The 17600-nt window shown below is 44.2% G+C and overlaps 1 protein-coding gene across 2 annotated transcripts; it reads left to right on the top strand.

Moving 5' to 3' along the window:
- The first annotated feature begins 492 nt into the window (after positions 1–492).
- DDB2 (damage specific DNA binding protein 2) lies at positions 493–17476 on the top strand. Of its 2 annotated transcripts, none has more exons than XM_041459706.1 (11): positions 493–663; positions 4842–5025; positions 7781–7911; positions 8536–8727; positions 9567–9712; positions 12372–12471; positions 13855–14032; positions 14733–14878; positions 15130–15294; positions 15601–15646; positions 16114–17476. In XM_041459706.1, exons 2-11 carry the CDS (start codon positions 4854–4856, stop codon positions 16203–16205), a joined length of 1368 nt encoding a protein of 455 aa, XP_041315640.1. In that variant the 5' UTR covers positions 493–663; positions 4842–4853; the 3' UTR covers positions 16206–17476. The 2 variants fall into 2 exon arrangements, with proteins under 2 accessions (XP_041315640.1, XP_041315639.1); XM_041459705.1 differs by lacking the exons at positions 493–663; positions 9567–9712 and adding exons at positions 3872–3922; positions 11153–11319.
- The last annotated feature ends 124 nt before the right edge of the window (positions 17477–17600 follow it).

Genomic DNA, 17600 nt, shown 5'->3' on the forward strand with positions numbered 1-17600 from the left:
CGCCGCCCGGCCCTTGATCCAATTAACGGGAGCGGGCTCTGCCCAGGCAGGTGGGGTTGGAGGAGGGTGCCGGGAGGCCAGCGCCGTCGTCGTTCCCCCCTACCTCCATATTGGGAAGGGCCTGCAGCCGTGGCGTGAGGAGGGGACTGGGGGAAGTCTGCCTGGCGGGGATCCCCCTCGTGGCGGGGGCGGGAGGGAGGCAGCTCTGGGAGGAGCTGCCCACTCTGCCCAGCCCTGGGTTTGGCTCCTGTACGTGAGTTCGTTCATCTTTGTGCTGTACTAGCCAGCTGACCTGCAGGGCCCGGAGCCGCCCTGGTGTTGGAGCAGGAGGTTCCCCAAGGCCGGCTTCCACCCAAGTGAAGTACTGTGGTCTCGCTTGTGAGAATGGCATGGTCACTCTCCCTGGGCCTAGAGGGTGGCATCACCTCAGTTTGCCATGACATCCGTATTTCTCTTTCAGCCCGATATTGCTAACTGTTTTCAGTCACTCTTCCATTCCTCTGAAAACTGCTATCTGAATAATCCGGACCTCATCTTTAAGTCTCCGAGTGCAGTTTCCCCTGGGGCAGGGCTTGTACAAGGAGCACTATGAGACCTTACTGGGCTGCCTGCTCTTGACTGCTTCCAAGTGACTTGGGACACAATTCCAAGGACCAGCTGTAGGTTTGTAGTGATGTTTATTCAATTGGTGGAAAAATGAAAGACTGAGAGCCTTGCAGAAGGAAGAGAGGAAAGAGTATGCCATAAATCTTCCACTTTTCTGGAGCAGTACTTGGGCATTTTTACAAGTGCCCTAAATTTCATAAGAGCCAGAAAATAACTGTGCTGATGCCCTTCACATACAGTGAAATTCTGTGTTAGAAAGTGGACATTAGAAACCATTCCTCTTAATTTCTTCTGCGACCAATCCTCTGTTCACTTTTACCAGCATAGGGTCCCTGGAAGGTAGACACCCATGACAGGTCATTGCCTATGGTGTCACCATGAGTATCCTTTAAAAAAGTGAAGAAAGATACTTATCTTGTCCTCAGAGTTAATCACAGTTGAGAGTATAAGCAACAACTTTGTCTTTTACTAAAACAAAACCGAACCCTATTCTTTGGCATAGATATTCCCTAATTCAATTAAGTTCTGAGGGTTTGATTTCCATTATCAAATTAATGTACATTAATGAAGGTCAAAAAAGGTAAACTCCTGTCATCCATTAATAGTCTATATCCAGTGTTTGCCCTGTGTTATGTTTGCATGCTGATTTCTGTATCAATATCCCATGTGCATCTAAGATAGCATGTCTAAGACAGATCTGCCCATGTGGGACTTGGCCACAACCAATGCTGGTTGCAAGGTGAGAGTATTAAATGCATGGCTGTTGCAATCCTGTCCCCCAAGGCTTGGGGAAGATAGGGTGCTCAGGTAAATGAGGTCATAATGATAGTGATATTTTTGTTCATTTTCCTGGTATGGGCAGCTTAGCAATGGTCATGGAAGAGAAGGAGGTCAAACAGCATGACACTTGCTCCTTCATCTCTAGGGTTTTATATTTTGTTTTACTTTTTCATGGAATATAGGCATGTTTTCATTTGCATGGCAAACTCTAGGAACTCTAATGATATATGCATCAGTATATATAATTTATATATTTGTATATGATTTATAAATTTGTATATAATTGTATATTTAGGTAAAGCAGCCAAAGTTATTCATGCTTTGGACAAAGATCCTGGAAACAAGGAGGCAGAACACCTAATGGTATTACTGATGAAGCTGATCTTAGTTACAATATAGCTTTCCAGACCTAGTGATGCGACAACTTGATTCTGTGAGAGGGAACCATGTCCTATAACTGAGGCAGAGCCTCAACATAATTGTAAATCTGAGAAAAGGCATAATGAAAAAAAGCTTAATATCCTGCCCATGCAGAATTCTACTCCTCTGACTTTGTTGCATACTGCAGTTTTAAGAGACTGTAAATACATGAAAAAATATTTTTTCAAATTAGTCTTTCTCTTGCTTGCTCAAAGTACCATCCAGACATTGAGCTATGGGACATCAAGCCAGTGGCATTCTTTCTGTGCATTAATTGTGTACTGTCTGCTGTTCTTGCCCTTAGTGAATAACAATTACAAAAATATCTCATGATTCTCTAGAGAGAAATCAAACTTGGTGTTAGTCATTGACACAAACACTCCATTTAGCATGTGATGTCATCTTGAGTACTGTGTGCAGTTCTGGGACTCAAAATTTAAGAATGGTGTTGAAGTCCTCACCTGTGTCCAGAGTTTGGCTTGTCTAGGTTGGAGAAAAGCAGGCTGAGGCGTGACCTCATGACTCCTTACAGCTTCCTGAGAAGGGTAAGTGGAGTGGGAGATGCTGATCTCTTCTCCTGGGATCCAGTGATAGGATGCATAGGAGTGGTTTGAAGCTGCACCAGGGGAGGCTTAAACTGGACATTAGGAAGCATTTCTTTACAGAGAGGGTAGTCAAACACTGGAACAATCTTCCTGAAGAGGCGGCGAATGCCCTAGGCTGTCAGTTTTTAAGAGGCATTTGGACAATGCCCTTAATACCACGCTTTGACTAGGTCAGCCCTGAAGTGGTCAGGCAGTTGGACTAGATGTTCACTGTAGGTCCCTTCCATAGGTAATAGCCTTTTCTACTCTTTTCTATTCCATTCAATTTCTAAAAAATGCTAACAGTGATAGCTCCAAGATGGAAATGTGTTGTTTACACTGTTTTTTTTGCTAATGGGTACAGTTCTAAGACAAATGCTGTGTATTACAAAAGTGCCTGATGAGACTTTAAGATCTGCTAATTCGTTTGATGTGTATGTCCAAAACCAGATTGTATTAGTGATTATCATTTTTGTGTATGGCATTCTGATACAGCAACTAATACAACTGTTCAGAGAAAGAGCATAGAGACTGAGTATTTGTTGTTTTTTCTGGGGAGTTCTTACGTGCATTTTCTAGTATGTGAGAAAATCCATAGGTAACTATATTTACAGCGCAAAAAATAGTAGCACTTGAAACCAAACCCTACAGAAATCATGGCTGTGTACAGCTACTTTAGAACCAGTGTTCATAGCCTCCTGTGTGGATGACTGTACCTTAATTACTCAGCATAGTTACTGGTAGGCCTGAAGCCAGGGACCTTACTGCTCCAAAGATGAGGAATAAGGTTCTCCACGGTATGTGGTCGGCAGACAGCAGCCTCTGCAGGTGCGGAGGGAAGTGCTGGTACCTCCCTCTGTCATGGTAAAGCTCTTCCTTCCCCATTCTTGTCAGCTTCGTCATGTAGGATCTGGTACTCTCTGAGCTGCTCTCGACAGGACTTTGTTATCAGCTTTTGAAGCGCCTTTTGTTGTTGATGGCGTTGATGCTATTGTTCTTGTTGTGTTCTAACACCCGGTGAATTTTCTTGTGGAAATGGTGGGTGGTTGTTTTTTTGATTGCCGTGTTTGGGGACCTTACCAAACAGCTTTAATAGGACAATTTGATGCTCTGCAAACAAATGAGGGGCATATGATTTTACGTGCTGCATCAAATAAACAAGAGGCAAAGACGGACCGCGCATTTCAGGCCGGCTTGGCCCTCGCAGCCGTCTCTCGCTCCCGGGGAGCCGGAGGTGCTGCACGTGCTGATGGCCGGGAAGGCCGGCAGGGGTAGGAGCGGTGCAGGCGGGCAAGGGCTAGACAAGCACGCCGAGCCGCCCCCGGCCTTCCCCTGTCGATGGCGCTGCCCCTGCCCCTCTGCGGCGAAGGCTGGCGGGGGCCGCCAAGGCCAGCGAACTCGGTGCCGCTCCAGGGGCAGGACCGAAGCCGCTGCCCCCCCGTTCCCGCCCTGGTTATGAAACCGCGGGGGAGGGGCCAGTGCCGGCCGCCGGCCGCGGCGGCGCCGGGAGAGCCGAGGCCGCGGGAGCGCAGGTGAGAGCGGGGTGGGCTTCCCGCCCAGGCCGCGGGGGCAGCGGGCCGCGCCAGGGGCTGCGGGGCGGCCCCGCGCCGGGCCCGGACGTGCCGGAAGAGGGGCGCAGCCTGGCCAAGAGCCTGCGCCGTGCCCGCCGAGCTGTATTTAACGTGGGCAGATATCCGTGACGGCCATTCAGGAATTCTAAACAAGCTCACCGAGGGCACAGGCTCAGCCTAGGGATGCTGTGCGGGAAGGCGCTGCGGCTGCGGAGCGCGTTTGGCGCACGGCCCGCTGGCGGCAGAGAAGGCCGTGGGAGGCCCATGCTTTTCCTCAGGGGCCTGGTGGCGTTGTGGCCGGCATAACATGGGACACGAGTGGCTGAATCCCACCGCCGTCAGAAGAGCAGTTCCCGTCTGGTTGCCAGGTAGTGTAGGAGCCCGATCCAAATACCAGGTGGCGGTTGTGAGGAAAAGTGGCCATTATGCAGGAAGTACCTTCTGAGCCCATTTGTTGCAAGGCCAGTCAGCCCTGGCCATCGTCATAAAAATTATGACCTTTTGCTTAGCTGAATCTAAAGAGCTCAGTGTGAGCTACCAGAAAAACAGTTAGGGTATTATGTGGTTTCACAGATGTACTTTATGCAGATCTTTGGGTTTCAGGCTTGAAAGTCTGGTAGAGGCACTTCTGTCAAAACATATTCTAGTGCTTTAGGATACGCTAATTTTCATATGTGAACAAAGAAGATTTTATTGAATAGTAAGTGATTTTATTCTTCAGTAGAGAACAACAAAAAGCTAGTGTCATCCCAATGAAAGAGGATACAGGTCTAATCACTACCTTCAGACTAACTGGGATATGTTCCATTCCACTTTTCCTCTCTGTCCTCTGGTTAGAAGTGTATGACAGTCTTACCTTCCATGCTTTGTTTGCTTTCAGTGGTCAGACAGAATGGCTCCAGTGAACCAGCCAAAGGACAAGAAGCGTGAGAGGACATGTCAGCATTGGCCAGAAGAGGCAAAATCAGCTGGGAAGAGGAAACGGGACTATGGAGAACGAGGGAATGAGAAACAAGAGAAGAAGTTGTTTGTGAGGAAAACATCTAAACCCTCAGGGAAAATCGGTAACATTTCCTCAGAATCTTATTCTTTCTTACCAGAATTACTGCAAATGACAGGCATTGACTAGTTGAAAAGGAAGAATGCCAAGAAGCATGTTCAGACATGAGTGTTCAGATGGGGTTAGATGTTGAAGTAATAGGCAGACTTGTGTTGGGGTATTACATCCTCCAAGTTTTTGTCGAGTGAGTGTGTGTGCATGAGACTCTGTACCCCTTGATAAAAGCCTGGAGCATTGAAGATGCTGTTACAGCTCATTTGAGGGTGGCCAAGTTTTATGGAGTTCCTGTATTACCTCTGCTTTGGTGTCAGACAGACCAGTCTTGGTAATACATTCTTACTCTCATGCAATTATGAATGCAGTTGTTAGTTTTAAGACTGGTATCCCACAGCATCCAGTTTGAACTGGTATTTGAGCCCCATTCTTCCCCTGTTCTAACTTTTGCTACAGTTAGTAGGAATACTTTCTACCTCTGTTCAGATCATAAAGGACAGAATTCCTTTAATTACTTCTCCTCATGTGAATTTTTTTCCTGTAGTGACTAACTTACGAAAAAGACCAAATCTTAAAGATTTGTGATGTAATGTGGAGTTGTGATTAATTTCTAATATACTGGAAAGTTTAATGCTTTGCATTTATTGAGGAAGTTTTCTAGACTTTATATACAGTAACTTCATAGAATCATTTAGGTTCAAAAAGACCTTTAAGATCATAGAATTCAACTGTTAACACAGCACTGCCAAATCCACTACTAAACCATGTCCTTAAATGCCACATTTACGCATTTTTAAAAATATCTTTAGGAATGGGGACTCATCCACTTCCCTGGGCAGCCTGTTCCAATGGTTGACAACTATTTCAGTCAAGAAATTTTTCATGATAGCCAGTCTAAACCTCTCCTGGTGTAAATAGAGACCCTTTTCTCCTTCCTATCACTTGTTACTTTGGAGAAGCGACCAACTCCCCTCTTGCTACAGCCTCCTTTCAGGTGGTTGTAGAGAGCAATATGGTCTCCCCTCCGCCTTCTTTTCTCAGATAAAACCTTTAATTCCATCCTTTAATTCCAGTGGTTTAGGAGAACACTAGGGTTACTGCCTTGTGTGGAGATACTCTGTGTTTTCCATACAATTTTGGCTTAAGGATCCAGAAATTACTGAAGTGTTTTTCAAAAGTCAGAGATACAGGGGTTGTATGATTTTGCACATTTCCATTGTGTGGTCTGTAAGTCCAAACTTGGGGGTTAGCAGGGTGAACAGTGACTGTGGAGGCAAAATGCTCTGTTTGAAAGGAGTTCTGTCTATAATTGCAGACAGTTAAAACATCTTCTGTAGTTAACGTAGCTACATGATTTTATTGTAACTTCATGACCTGATTTTTGTATTTGGTAAGCATCTGCCGTTCCTGTAAGATACTTCAGAGAAGTGAGGCTAATCATATTTTTTCCCTTAACCCTTTCTTAAGAAGATGAAGACCTTTGTATTTGAGCTTTCCCATTCTGTGTTCCAGTTTGAATGTGTTTGGAATTTTTTTTTCTCCTGATCCATATAGGGCAGTTTTCGTTTCTTACAATTAAACCACCTTTTTAGAGGGTTTCTTTCAGCTGATTCTAAAAAGGCCTGAAGCTTTGTTTCTTAATAAATGATCCTTCATTGTAAAATGGAATCTGAAAAAACCCCTCAATTTCTGTCACCTCTAAAGAAGGAACTGTGAATACCAATTCTTCAGTGAAAAAAAGGAGCTAGAATAGAAATATTTATGTACATATTTCAACAAGTGTGACAAGTGTTCTCACTATGTGAACAAATAAGTGTGCTTTTTTCCATCATTGCCTTAAAGAAAGATTTAATTTAGGTTCTAATCATATAGGATGATACACGTGTTTTCAGTCTTCTGTGTTTGTTTTTTTTTAATAAGTGTCCTTAAATGAAAATAGCATTTGTGTTTCTTAAGAAATGTGTTTGACATTTAGATTGCCTGGGGTGTTACAGACCATTGTTGTGGGAATGATTAGATCATAGACATGGGACTGAACAGATCTAATTTTACATAAAGGTCCCTGAAGACAAAAATTTGGAACGTCAACAAAATTTAGAAACAAGCTGTGCTCTCAGCAAAAATCACTCCAAACAGAAAGGTTTTCAGGCGGTGAGGCGTCAGCAGGTCTGTTATCAAAAATAAAACTCACAGTGCTGTAAGCAGACTGTATGGGCTACAGCATGAGCAGACAGAAAGTTCTGATTCACAGCAGGCTTTTCAGGAACTGTGTGGGAGCTCATGTTGCCATACTTGGGAAATTTTCAGGTGTTCCTGCTGATCACACATGTGACTCTTCTTTTGCTGTATTCAGGGGCTTACCACCTCCCATGGCATATTTCCAAGTTGCTGGTGCTTTGGATAGCAGCATTGTGTTTTGGGTATGAAACATTGAAATGTTATGTTGTTCAAGAGGTGCACCACCCGCCTGTGGCATTGCTTTAGTCCTTTTCTGTTATCTTTGATAAATCTGTGGGAAAGAGAAGGAAGGTTTAACAAGAGAAAGCATACACAAATCTCTGGCGGCCTATGGGATGCACGGGACTCCATAATTGCAGAAGCTGCTGCACCTTAGATGTGTAAGAATTATTTAGAAGCTTTTATCTTGTGGCTGAAGCTTTTCATGGATGTAGCAGAAAATGCAGATATTTTCTTATATTTTTTATACTGAATGAGCAAGACAGGTGTTGCTAATCAGTAAGTTTTACTCTTTTCCTCACTGGCAGGTTGCAGTGGAGCTGGATTTGTGATGAGAAACAAGAGAGTCCTCTCCTCTCAGCTGGAGCGGCGATGCAGCATTGTTCATTATGTCTACCAGAAAATGCTGGGAGGCTCCATTCAGGCACAGCTCAGGCAGGTGAGGAGTGTATCCTTCAGGACCTGTTGGACATCTCAGCTCCCTACATCAAAAGAACTTCAACACAAGCAGAGGAACTTTAAGGAGCCTAAAAAGTTCCCCACATACACAGTTTGTGGCTCCAAGTCTGGTGCACCCTTACGTTTCTTAATTCTGTAAAATGCAAGAGCTGAGATGGCTTTTCCTTTTGGTTGACCCAGCCCTGCCAATTTTTATCCTTTGTTAATTCCGTATTTCCTTGAATCATATTTAAACTTGTCCACTCTCCCAGCTGAGTTATTGCACAGTGATACTTTCACCTGCCGATCTGACTGTTTTGTGATACTGTTCTTGTATCCACTCTACTTTGTCAGTCTTGTCAGGTTAAGTGTTGATTTTTTTCCTCTTCACAGACATAGTCTTCAAGTCCATAACGTTTATTGTTTCATAGAGCCAAGTGCCTTTCATTTGAAAATTAATTCTTCCTGTAACATCCATAGGTGGGAAGCACCTGGGCAAGCTTTGTTGTTAAGATTTTGTGTCAACATATTAACATTAATGACAATTAGAAATTGTCGGCATTCCTCATTCAGAGAATCTCAGGGATGCCTGCAAAAGTCATGATTTTCTTTACCTTCTTAACAGAGACTGGAGCTGGCTTTTCTGCATTCTCTTTCCTCATACTGCCTCTTTCGAAGAGCAAGTCCCTTTGACAGGAGAGTGACATGTCTGGAATGGCACCCAACCCACCCCAGTACGCTAGCTGTCGGTTCCAAAGGTGGAGACATCATCCTTTGGGACTGTGAAGTACTTGATAAAACCTGCTTCATAAAGGGGGTAAGCCTCTGTATGTGAGGAATGGGTGGGAGGGAAAACTGGAGTACTATGAAATACTACAGATAGAAACTGAGGTTTGTTGTGAGAAGCACATAAGGGTCTTGGGTTTCAGAGTAGCTAGTTATGGGTGGGACTGAGATGCAGCAGCATGTCTGTTCCCAAGTCCCAGACTGTTTTAGCACTGGGGAGAGCTGAGGCATGGTGATTAAGTTCATAATGAAGCAGCACTTGGTCTGTGCTGAGTGGAAAAATAATACAGCAACTGGCAAAACCAAGGCATGCCAGAAACAAGTAGGCAGAGAGAGTTTGTCTGGTTTAGGTTTCGATCTTTCTCTGCTCATCTTTTATTGTGGCAGATGAAGAAACATCTTTGGGGAGAAACAAGGTACCTTTATGTCAAGTGAGAAACTAAGATAGAATGAATGGTGTGTATGTATGGCATACCCACTCATTGCTGTATTCAGCCATTTCCATTCCAGCTGAGGATCAAAGACTGTACCTTTTATCACCCTTCTAAGTTAAGACAGATACACATTGAGAGGTCTATCCTCCAGAAATTCCAGAGTCACTTTTCTCTTTTTGTAAGTAGTGTGGTGCCAGACAGCAAGGGAGTACCTTGCCTGGGGACTGAAGGAATTCAGATTTGTCCTCCAGGAGGGCAGCTCCTGGTTTAGACAACTGTCATGTCAGAGACATGGTTGTCTTTCCTGCTTAGAGGACTGTGGTGTGTTTCACTGTTACTGTTAAAGACATAGCAGTGCCTGCAGACTTAGAGAACACACTTTTCTCCTTCCCCATCACTCAGTGGATTTTTCTTTTGTTCATCCCCTTCCTTGTAGATGGGAGCTGGAGGGGCCATCACAGCAATGAAGTTTAACCCTTTTAACCCTAGTCAGCTGTACACTGCGTCAGTTGCCGGCACTACCACCCTGCAGGATTTTAATGGCCATACTGTCCGGGTCTTCACCAGCACCGAGGACTGGGAGTAAGAATACAGTAATGCTTTGGGCCTCTGTGTCCTGCTGGCAGAAAGCACTACAGAGAGCAAGAGAAACAGAAAAGAGATATGTTTGTCTCTAATATGTGAGAGCTGGGCTTCCTCTTCCCAATATGGGGTAGTGGGTAGGAAAGAGCTTTTCACTAATGGGGAGGGACTCTTTGATGCTGCTTACTTCCTGTTTTATGTGAGTGAGTGGGGATCCAGTGGATTTCCTTACTTGTCTGTTCTTAACACATCAGAAAGCTCTGTGCCCTGGGGACTGTCTAACCTCTTCATCTGCTAGCAGTGCTGCTTGTTGTCAGGTGGTTTTTACAGGACAGTTCATAGTTCTCTCCATGCTTCTCCACAAAGACCACTGACTTCAAGCAGTGCCTGCCATTAGGGTCATGCCAGTTCGTCCCACCAAGCTTCTGGTGCTTGTCTAAAATACCAAAATTAAGAGTCTGGGTTCCTTCAGTAGTGAGTGAAAAGAGGAGATGAATTGCTAGAAGCAGCTCTCAGAATTATCTTCTCAAGACTGTTTTTTTGTCTGTGGACTCATGAGGAAGCCTGAGATCTTCAATTAGTTACTTGAGTTGTGTGCTTGAAGGTAAGTGAGAGAATTTGAGTTAGCTTTCACTTTACTTTCCCCCACCTAATTCTTTCTGAGTGCAGCTTTCATGATTACTTTCACCTGCAAGCTTATAATAGGGCAGAAGGTGAACCCAAGTCATGCTGGGATGACTGGTGGGGTAAGAGGAGAGATAAACTGCATCCTGAGACCTAAGTAGTTGTTCTGTGAGCAGCAGATGGAGTGCACATGAGTACCAGAGAGTTTGGGGACTCCCAGGTAGCACTCTTTTCTTCTTTGTGTAGGGTTTCCACTTTTGCTGAGTAGATGAGCTAGAGGAAAACAACATAACAACAATGACAATACAACATAACACAGAACATAACATTCCTGCCATAGGGTTTGCATAAGTAAGATTTGCACTTGGCTTTTCCTGCTTGTTGGTACCTTGAGAAAGACCAGATACAGCACTGGAAGCAGCCTGTAGGGAGCTAGTCAATGTAGCCTCTGTAAGAAAAGCTTGGTGCTGGGCTATGAGACTTTACATGGTTCATGCAGAGAATGGTGCTGGTGTTGCTTGTGATCTCCTAAGCATGGTCTGAGCCAGGTAGTTCACTGCAGATTAGTCCTACGTCCATAATAGAAGCAGCAGTCCTTGCTGCTAATGAGGTTTGCAGCCCAAACTTTGAAGGCTCAGAATGTGTGTGCTTGGATTTGAAACAGGTTAGAAAAAAAGAGTTCTTGTGTATGTGCTCTGCCAGAAAGCAGTGCTTGTACCTAGAGAAACTGACAGTGTGTACCAGGAGGTGACTGTTGAATGAAGATTTTCACTTTCACTCTAACCTTGATGTCTCTTGGCTTTGTGTGTATTTCAGAAAGGGCCAGGAGATTCTCTCGGAGACATCAAGTTCAGTCCTTATGAGGCAGAGAAGCTTTATGTGGCATCAGGTGATGGCACCCTAAGTCTGCAGGATCTTGAGGGCAGAGCGGTGCAGGTGATCTCTCGTGCCCTGGACTGTGGCCATGAGCATCATAATGTTTGGTGAGAAGAGGGCACTGCAAGGTTAATTCTCTGTTCCTTGGGGTTAATGCTATGTTGCTTCTTCATCTCTGCCAGTGTTAGGAGACTCTTGGTATGAACTGGTCCCCTGGGGGAGCTTGGAGCTAGAGTCCTGGTTGCTAGGCAGCCACAGGGCACTTAACATAGGCTTTTACATTAGCTGAGCATGCTGCCCACATCTTCCCATGTTACTTTCTGGTGATGCCATCTCCTATCTTGCAGATACTGACAGCTTTTCACTTTATGAAGTGTGAGGTGAGAAGAGCAGGGTAACTTCCTTCTCTTTATTGTTGTCAGTAGTCTGTTGTCATTGGCAGCTCAGGGAGCATAAGGAAAGCCATGCAACATTCCTGCACAATCTGAGTTTCAGTTTATTGAGTTTACCCCGTGGCCCTTTTGCAGACTTCAGGCTCACCATGTTAATTTCCATGGCCTTGAATTGTTAGAATAATGTATCTTGCAAGTGAAGCTTTTGCAACAAGTTCCCAAAGGACCCCAGCTTTATTCTCACCACCCTTCTTCTGGGAGAGCTGGCATTAAGACATATGTCTTGATAAGTTAAGTTTCTATTCAGTTTTGTTTCCTGAAGCATGAAGTTGAGACGGTTTAATGTGCAACTTCTCAGTCCAAAGCTTCTGTCTTTACTGCTGCTTCAGTGTTTTGTGGAAAATATAATTTGAAAGCTGTTTCTCCACATTTGTCGAAGTCCCAAGGATGTTCTGATCTTTCCCAAGGTATTTTCATGTTCAGGCACCAAGTGGTTCTTCAGCCTTGATTATGTTCCACTGTTGCAATGTGTTACACTCCACCTAATAAGCACTTCAAAATGACTTTGAAGGTGTTTCACATTCAGTCACAGACAAAGCATTACTGATAAGCTGTCCTTCTTCCTGATACTCAGGCCCATACCGCCAGGCAGGAGATTGCAGTTACAATCTGTTGCAGTCTCCCTTGTCAGGGAGGAGATGTGAACTAGAACTCCACTGTCTTCACTTTCTTGTAGGGACAGCACTGATTTTTGTCTTTCACTCTAGTTGCTGGTACTGCAGTGTGGACGTTTCTGCAAGCTGCCGTGCAGTGGTGACAGGTGATAATGTGGGCAACGTGGTCCTGCTCAGCACTTCTGGTGAAGAGGTTTGTATGGCTCCATGCAGCATCTCCTCTACAGGAATTTTCATGGCTTATGAGCTTTCCTACTCTACAGGGATTCTGCAAACAGGAGCAAGTGACTTGCAGCTCAGGAGATGAGTTCACTTATTGTCTAGGTGGTGAGAAATCTTCCACCTCTGCTACCCAGTAGACATTTTACTTTGTTGAGTATAATGGTAATAATTTCTAAAAAAGAAATTATTACCTGTCACATGCTGCCCCTTCCTTCAGAGTATTTGCTACTAGCCAGAGTAATTATAGGGTAACCTAAAGATGTGTGCACCCTCTGCCAACAACCTTCACACTTCCATAAACTTAGTGCCCTGATGGGAGTCATTTAGGAGGTACTGCTTTGCTGTGCACCCTTCCATGACCTGAGAGTAGGCACGGAGCAGTAGTGCAGTGAATATTGGGATGGAAATTGCACTCCTGCTGTTGGACACGAGAGGGCAGGCAGAGGCAGACTCTGAGTCTGGAGCGAAAGAGGAGAGAATAGTTGGAGTGGGCCCTGCTTCAGGAGCCTGCTGTACTGTCACACTGGCACTGTCCTCTCTCCTGCATGTAAGGGTAATATCTGTAAAAATTTGCCACCCAGTGATCTGTGGCCAGAGGCAGCTGTGGAAAGTAGTGGGCAGAGTCAGAAGTGCTCCAAGTGACTTGTCCTTATTCAGTGTTAGTTGCTGACTTAGGTTTTTTCCCCCTGAAAGAATGTGACAGTCTTTTCTGCAGTAGGGAGATATCCATTCTAGAGAGGATAGGCCAGCTTCAGCCTTTAGATTAGAGATAACCTTCTGACTTTGTATAGAAATTTATTCATGGCTGCCTTGTGTTTAGTTGTTGTTGTTGTTTATTGAAATATTTGTTCTACCCTCATGTTTCTTTGGTGACATGTTTCTAGAAGCCAATTATTATCTTCTCTCACTTTTTTTACTTAAAGGAAAGTTTTTTGATTTTCCACACAAAGCAGTTCCTTCCATCTTGTTATCAGGGCAGCAGATTTTCTCTACCCGTTCCAGTTTGTTTAAATCGTTCTCCTAGTGAAAGGCTGGCACTGCTTAAGGTCTTCAGATATGATCTTGCTTAGTACAGTGTCACTAGTACTTCCCTCCCTGAAGGCCTGGGCTTGTGTTTTCTTTTCTTATAGCTGTAATAAACTGTCAGATCAGAGTTTTTCTAGAATGAAATAATTATTTCCTAAGGTCATTCTTTTCCTTTCTTGTTTCGAGTGAATACACTCTTGGTGTATTGTAGAAGATTTGTTACTCTGTAAATGGGAGACCTCTTTACTTGGCACTAGTAGATTATAATTTCATTTCTTGATTCCAGATCTTGATTTTTTTTTTCTACATGATTTTCTGTTTGCTGCAGGTCTGGAAGCTGAAATTGCACAAGAAGAAAGTGACTCATGTAGAGTTTAACTCCCGATGTGAGTGGATGTTTGCCACAGCATCTGTGGATCAGACGGTCAAAATCTGGGACCTCAGAAACATCAAAAACAAAACAAACTTTCTTCATCTGCTTCCACATGAGAAACCTGTCAATGCAGGTGAGTTAAGGATTTCATTTCATATTCCATTGCACTGGATTTCTACAGAGAGTCCACGCGGCTCAGCTTTTATTGTGGTGGCAGCGTTAGGTTTTGCTCAGATTCAAAGTTGCATGGTAATTAAAGCAAGGAAGCTGTTGGGAATGTGTGGCCAGAGGCAGGGAGGTGGCTAGGGCAGCTGCAGCACCTTCTTAAGACTTGCCATACAAACTGTGACACTGTACCTTAAAAGTGAGTTTGAAAGCAGCAGTGGCTGAGATTAGAAAACAGAATTTATTGGGGCAATCCCTTTAATAAGAGCAGAAAATGGAACTCAAACCTCTGTTTCTTGGGTGCAACTTTACCAGTTGATGGAAGTCCAAACTGCAGGTGTTCATCTCATTATTCCACTGTCTTTCCACTTGAATGAGCAAGTCTTTTTCTTTGCAATGTTTCCTCCTGTGATTCTGAAATGAGAATAAATTTTCTTCTTAGGTAACCCAGCACGGTAAGTTTCAGCTTTCTTTTTGTAAGAGTTTTGAGTTTGTTTGAGACAGGTAGTCTGTCTTGTCCAAGTCTTACCTATTGGGACATACAGCCATATTAACATCTTAATTAAAGAACTATTGATGGATTTTCAGTCAGCAAAATGAGACACTTACATTTCTTGTCAGTCACAGAATTGTGATCTTAACTTTGCCTTATTGTCCCGCTTTCCTAGCTTACTTCAGCCCAACACATGGTGCCAAGCTTCTGAGCACAGATCAGCACAATGAAATCAGGGTTTACTCATCTTCAGACTGGACCAAACCACAGCATCTGATTCCACATCCACACAGACAATTTCAGCACCTCACACCTATTAAGGTGAGTTAAGTCTAAGAGAAGCATCATGCTTGGTGCTAGCAGCCATCTGCAAATCAAAAATGGTCTGATTTCTGGTCAAGATATTACACTGGTGGGTGGATATTTACACTGCTGCAACTCCCAGTGGAGCAGTGTTCTCAGGCTGTGGTGGGATATAATAAGAGTTGTTCCCAGTGTCAGTTGTCTGGATTGTGTCAGTGCTGAGCTGTGTCCCTTTCTCTAAGCTCTCCATGACTCTGTTTCCTGATCAGGCAACGTGGCATCCTCGCTATGACCTCATTGTCGTAGGTCGCTACCCAGACCCCAAGTTCCCCGGGTACACGCTGAACGAGCTGCGCACTGTGGATGTGTTTGATGGAAACACCGGCGAGATGGTTTGTCAGCTCTACGATCCAAATGCTTCTGGGATCATCTCGGTGAGCCGAGTGCTGCAGCTGAAAGGGCTGTCAATAACACTGCTCTGTCTCTGGGAAAGAGGCACGGCTTAGGGACCAGATCCACATCCAGTTTACTTGTGACAGACTCATGCTGTCATGGGATACGGCTGCCAGCATAAACTGCTGACTCAAGTGGGCTAGTCCATGGGCCTTTGTGGGGTTTTTGTGATACTCTTAGGGAACACTTGTTTTTCCAGATGGTTTGTTGCTGTCATATAAGCTGTGGTGCTCTTATGACTTACGTAAGCAGTGATGCTGTTACAGACTCTGTGTTTTCATTTTCAGCTCAATAAATTTAACCCTATGGGAGACACACTGGCTTCTGGCATGGGTAAGTAAAGAGAACCTGGGGCACTAAATGTGTGGGTTCTAGTCCCAGAAAAGGGCTGGCTTGTTACTCCGTGCCATCCATGAAGCAGTAGAAGAAAACAATGGAGGGGGGAAAGCCTTTTCCTGGTAGGCTGTGCTGTTTCCCTTTGTTTAGTTTATCTCATTTCCTAGGCTGCAGAGCCAAGTTTAATCAGCTTTTCACAGGCTGTGTGGGATTAAGTTAGCTGGCTATAGATTTAGGTCTTAGACCTGTGACAGATGACACTAGGAATTATGTATATTTCTTAGTTAGATCAGATTTCCATGGCTATGTGGACACAGCATCTGCAATAACTATTTTTGCGTCCTTTATACTTTGGAAATACCTTAGAAAAAGTCTTTTGAATTTCTGGCATTTAAGTGGCACAGCCTAAGGTATTACGACTGATGTAGAGTTTCTGATATACAGTATTTAATTTTTCTTTTCAGGCTTTAATATTCTGATCTGGAACCAGGAGGAGATGGCAGCCAAGAAGCATGAACATCTCTTGAAAGCCATGACAAACGAGATTGAACCATGAGAGAACACGGGATTGGAAGCTGGAGTTCATCCAGACATGGAGGGCAGAGGCAGGCAAACCCTGGCACAAGCAAACTAAAAAGCTAAGTTAATGTCTGGGGAGCTGTAAGAGATGAAAACAAAAAGCAGTGATTCTAAACTGCAGGGAAGGAAGTAAAAAGAGAAGGATCTAGAGAACTGCTTTAGTATTTTGTTCCTTTCTGAATCCCAGCATACAAACTCAGTTGTTGGCAACGGGCAGTATAAGCCATACGGGGAATTAGACTTCGTCCTTCCTCCCCAGATCTGATGTTGCTTCCCTGATCCTCTTGGCCTCCCTTTCTAGAAAGTTGTGTCAGTACTTGGTTCCTCCAGGTGGAGTTACTACTCGTTTTCTGAGGCACTAGGAAAACTTCAAAGATGTTCCCAGATCTTGCTGAAGTTACTGCTTTCAGCCTACCATATCTGTTTGTCATCACTTGTCAGAGGCTCCCATTTCCTGTAGTCTGCAGTGGAGCAGCTCATGACAGGGTCCCCAGCCTGTTCTAGCCCAGCCAAGCTGAGAAACCATTTGCTAACAGGACTGACATCCTGAAAAGATAAAATGTTCACAGGGGTGAATTCATGGATAGCTTGGGTATCTTAGGAAATACCAAGCTCTCCCATATGCAAGCTTGGAAAATGTGTTGGTCAAGACATCAGGCTTAGCCTGTTCTTTGCTTGCAGCTGTTTAACTGAACCACAAAGAACAGGATGCCAGAGGTCTCTATCATTGATTGCAAGGACAGTATGGCGCTGGGCACCTACTGATTCTGTAGTTTCTATTTTCAGAGTTCTAGGCTGTTTCTTGTCAATGATTAGGCATTTTTTTTCACCTATACCTATGTGCTTCAGAATGTTTGATAACAGTGTTATAAAACAGAAATGAGGGATTTCTTCCAAATACCCCTGCTCAGAGCCAAATCTCAAGATTGTTGTTAAAGGGTTAAGTTTTGCTTTTTCTACTTTGTTTACAAGGCTGCTGCTGTCCCAGAGGTTGATGGGATGGGATGGGCTCCAGGCCTGTGCAGATTCTCCACATTCACGTTTGTAGTTTTGCAATATTAATATCAATAAAATTTTGTACTAAACTAAAATTCTTTGATAGAGTGGCTGCTTTGAGGATACTACTGAACTGCTTTTGTAGGGGAGAAGTTTTCTACAGGAGGGCTGAGATGTAGTACTGGGTCTGCAGCAGACCCCTCCAAGTTGGACAGCATTCATCATCAGCTGTATCCCTGAATAGCTGCTGCAGTCAAATCCAGTTTATGTCAAATCTCCCCGTGTGATGTGTGGGATTGTGAAACAGGGAATTCCTTTAGGGGGGTATGCTGCTTTCCAACACTGAGCACACTGGTGCTAACCCTGTGAACTCCTA

This window comes from Pyrgilauda ruficollis, unplaced genomic scaffold (assembly GCF_017590135.1).
Source record: "Pyrgilauda ruficollis isolate IOZ18807 unplaced genomic scaffold, ASM1759013v1 scaffold14, whole genome shotgun sequence".
Lineage (NCBI taxonomy): Eukaryota > Metazoa > Chordata > Aves > Passeriformes > Passeridae > Pyrgilauda > Pyrgilauda ruficollis.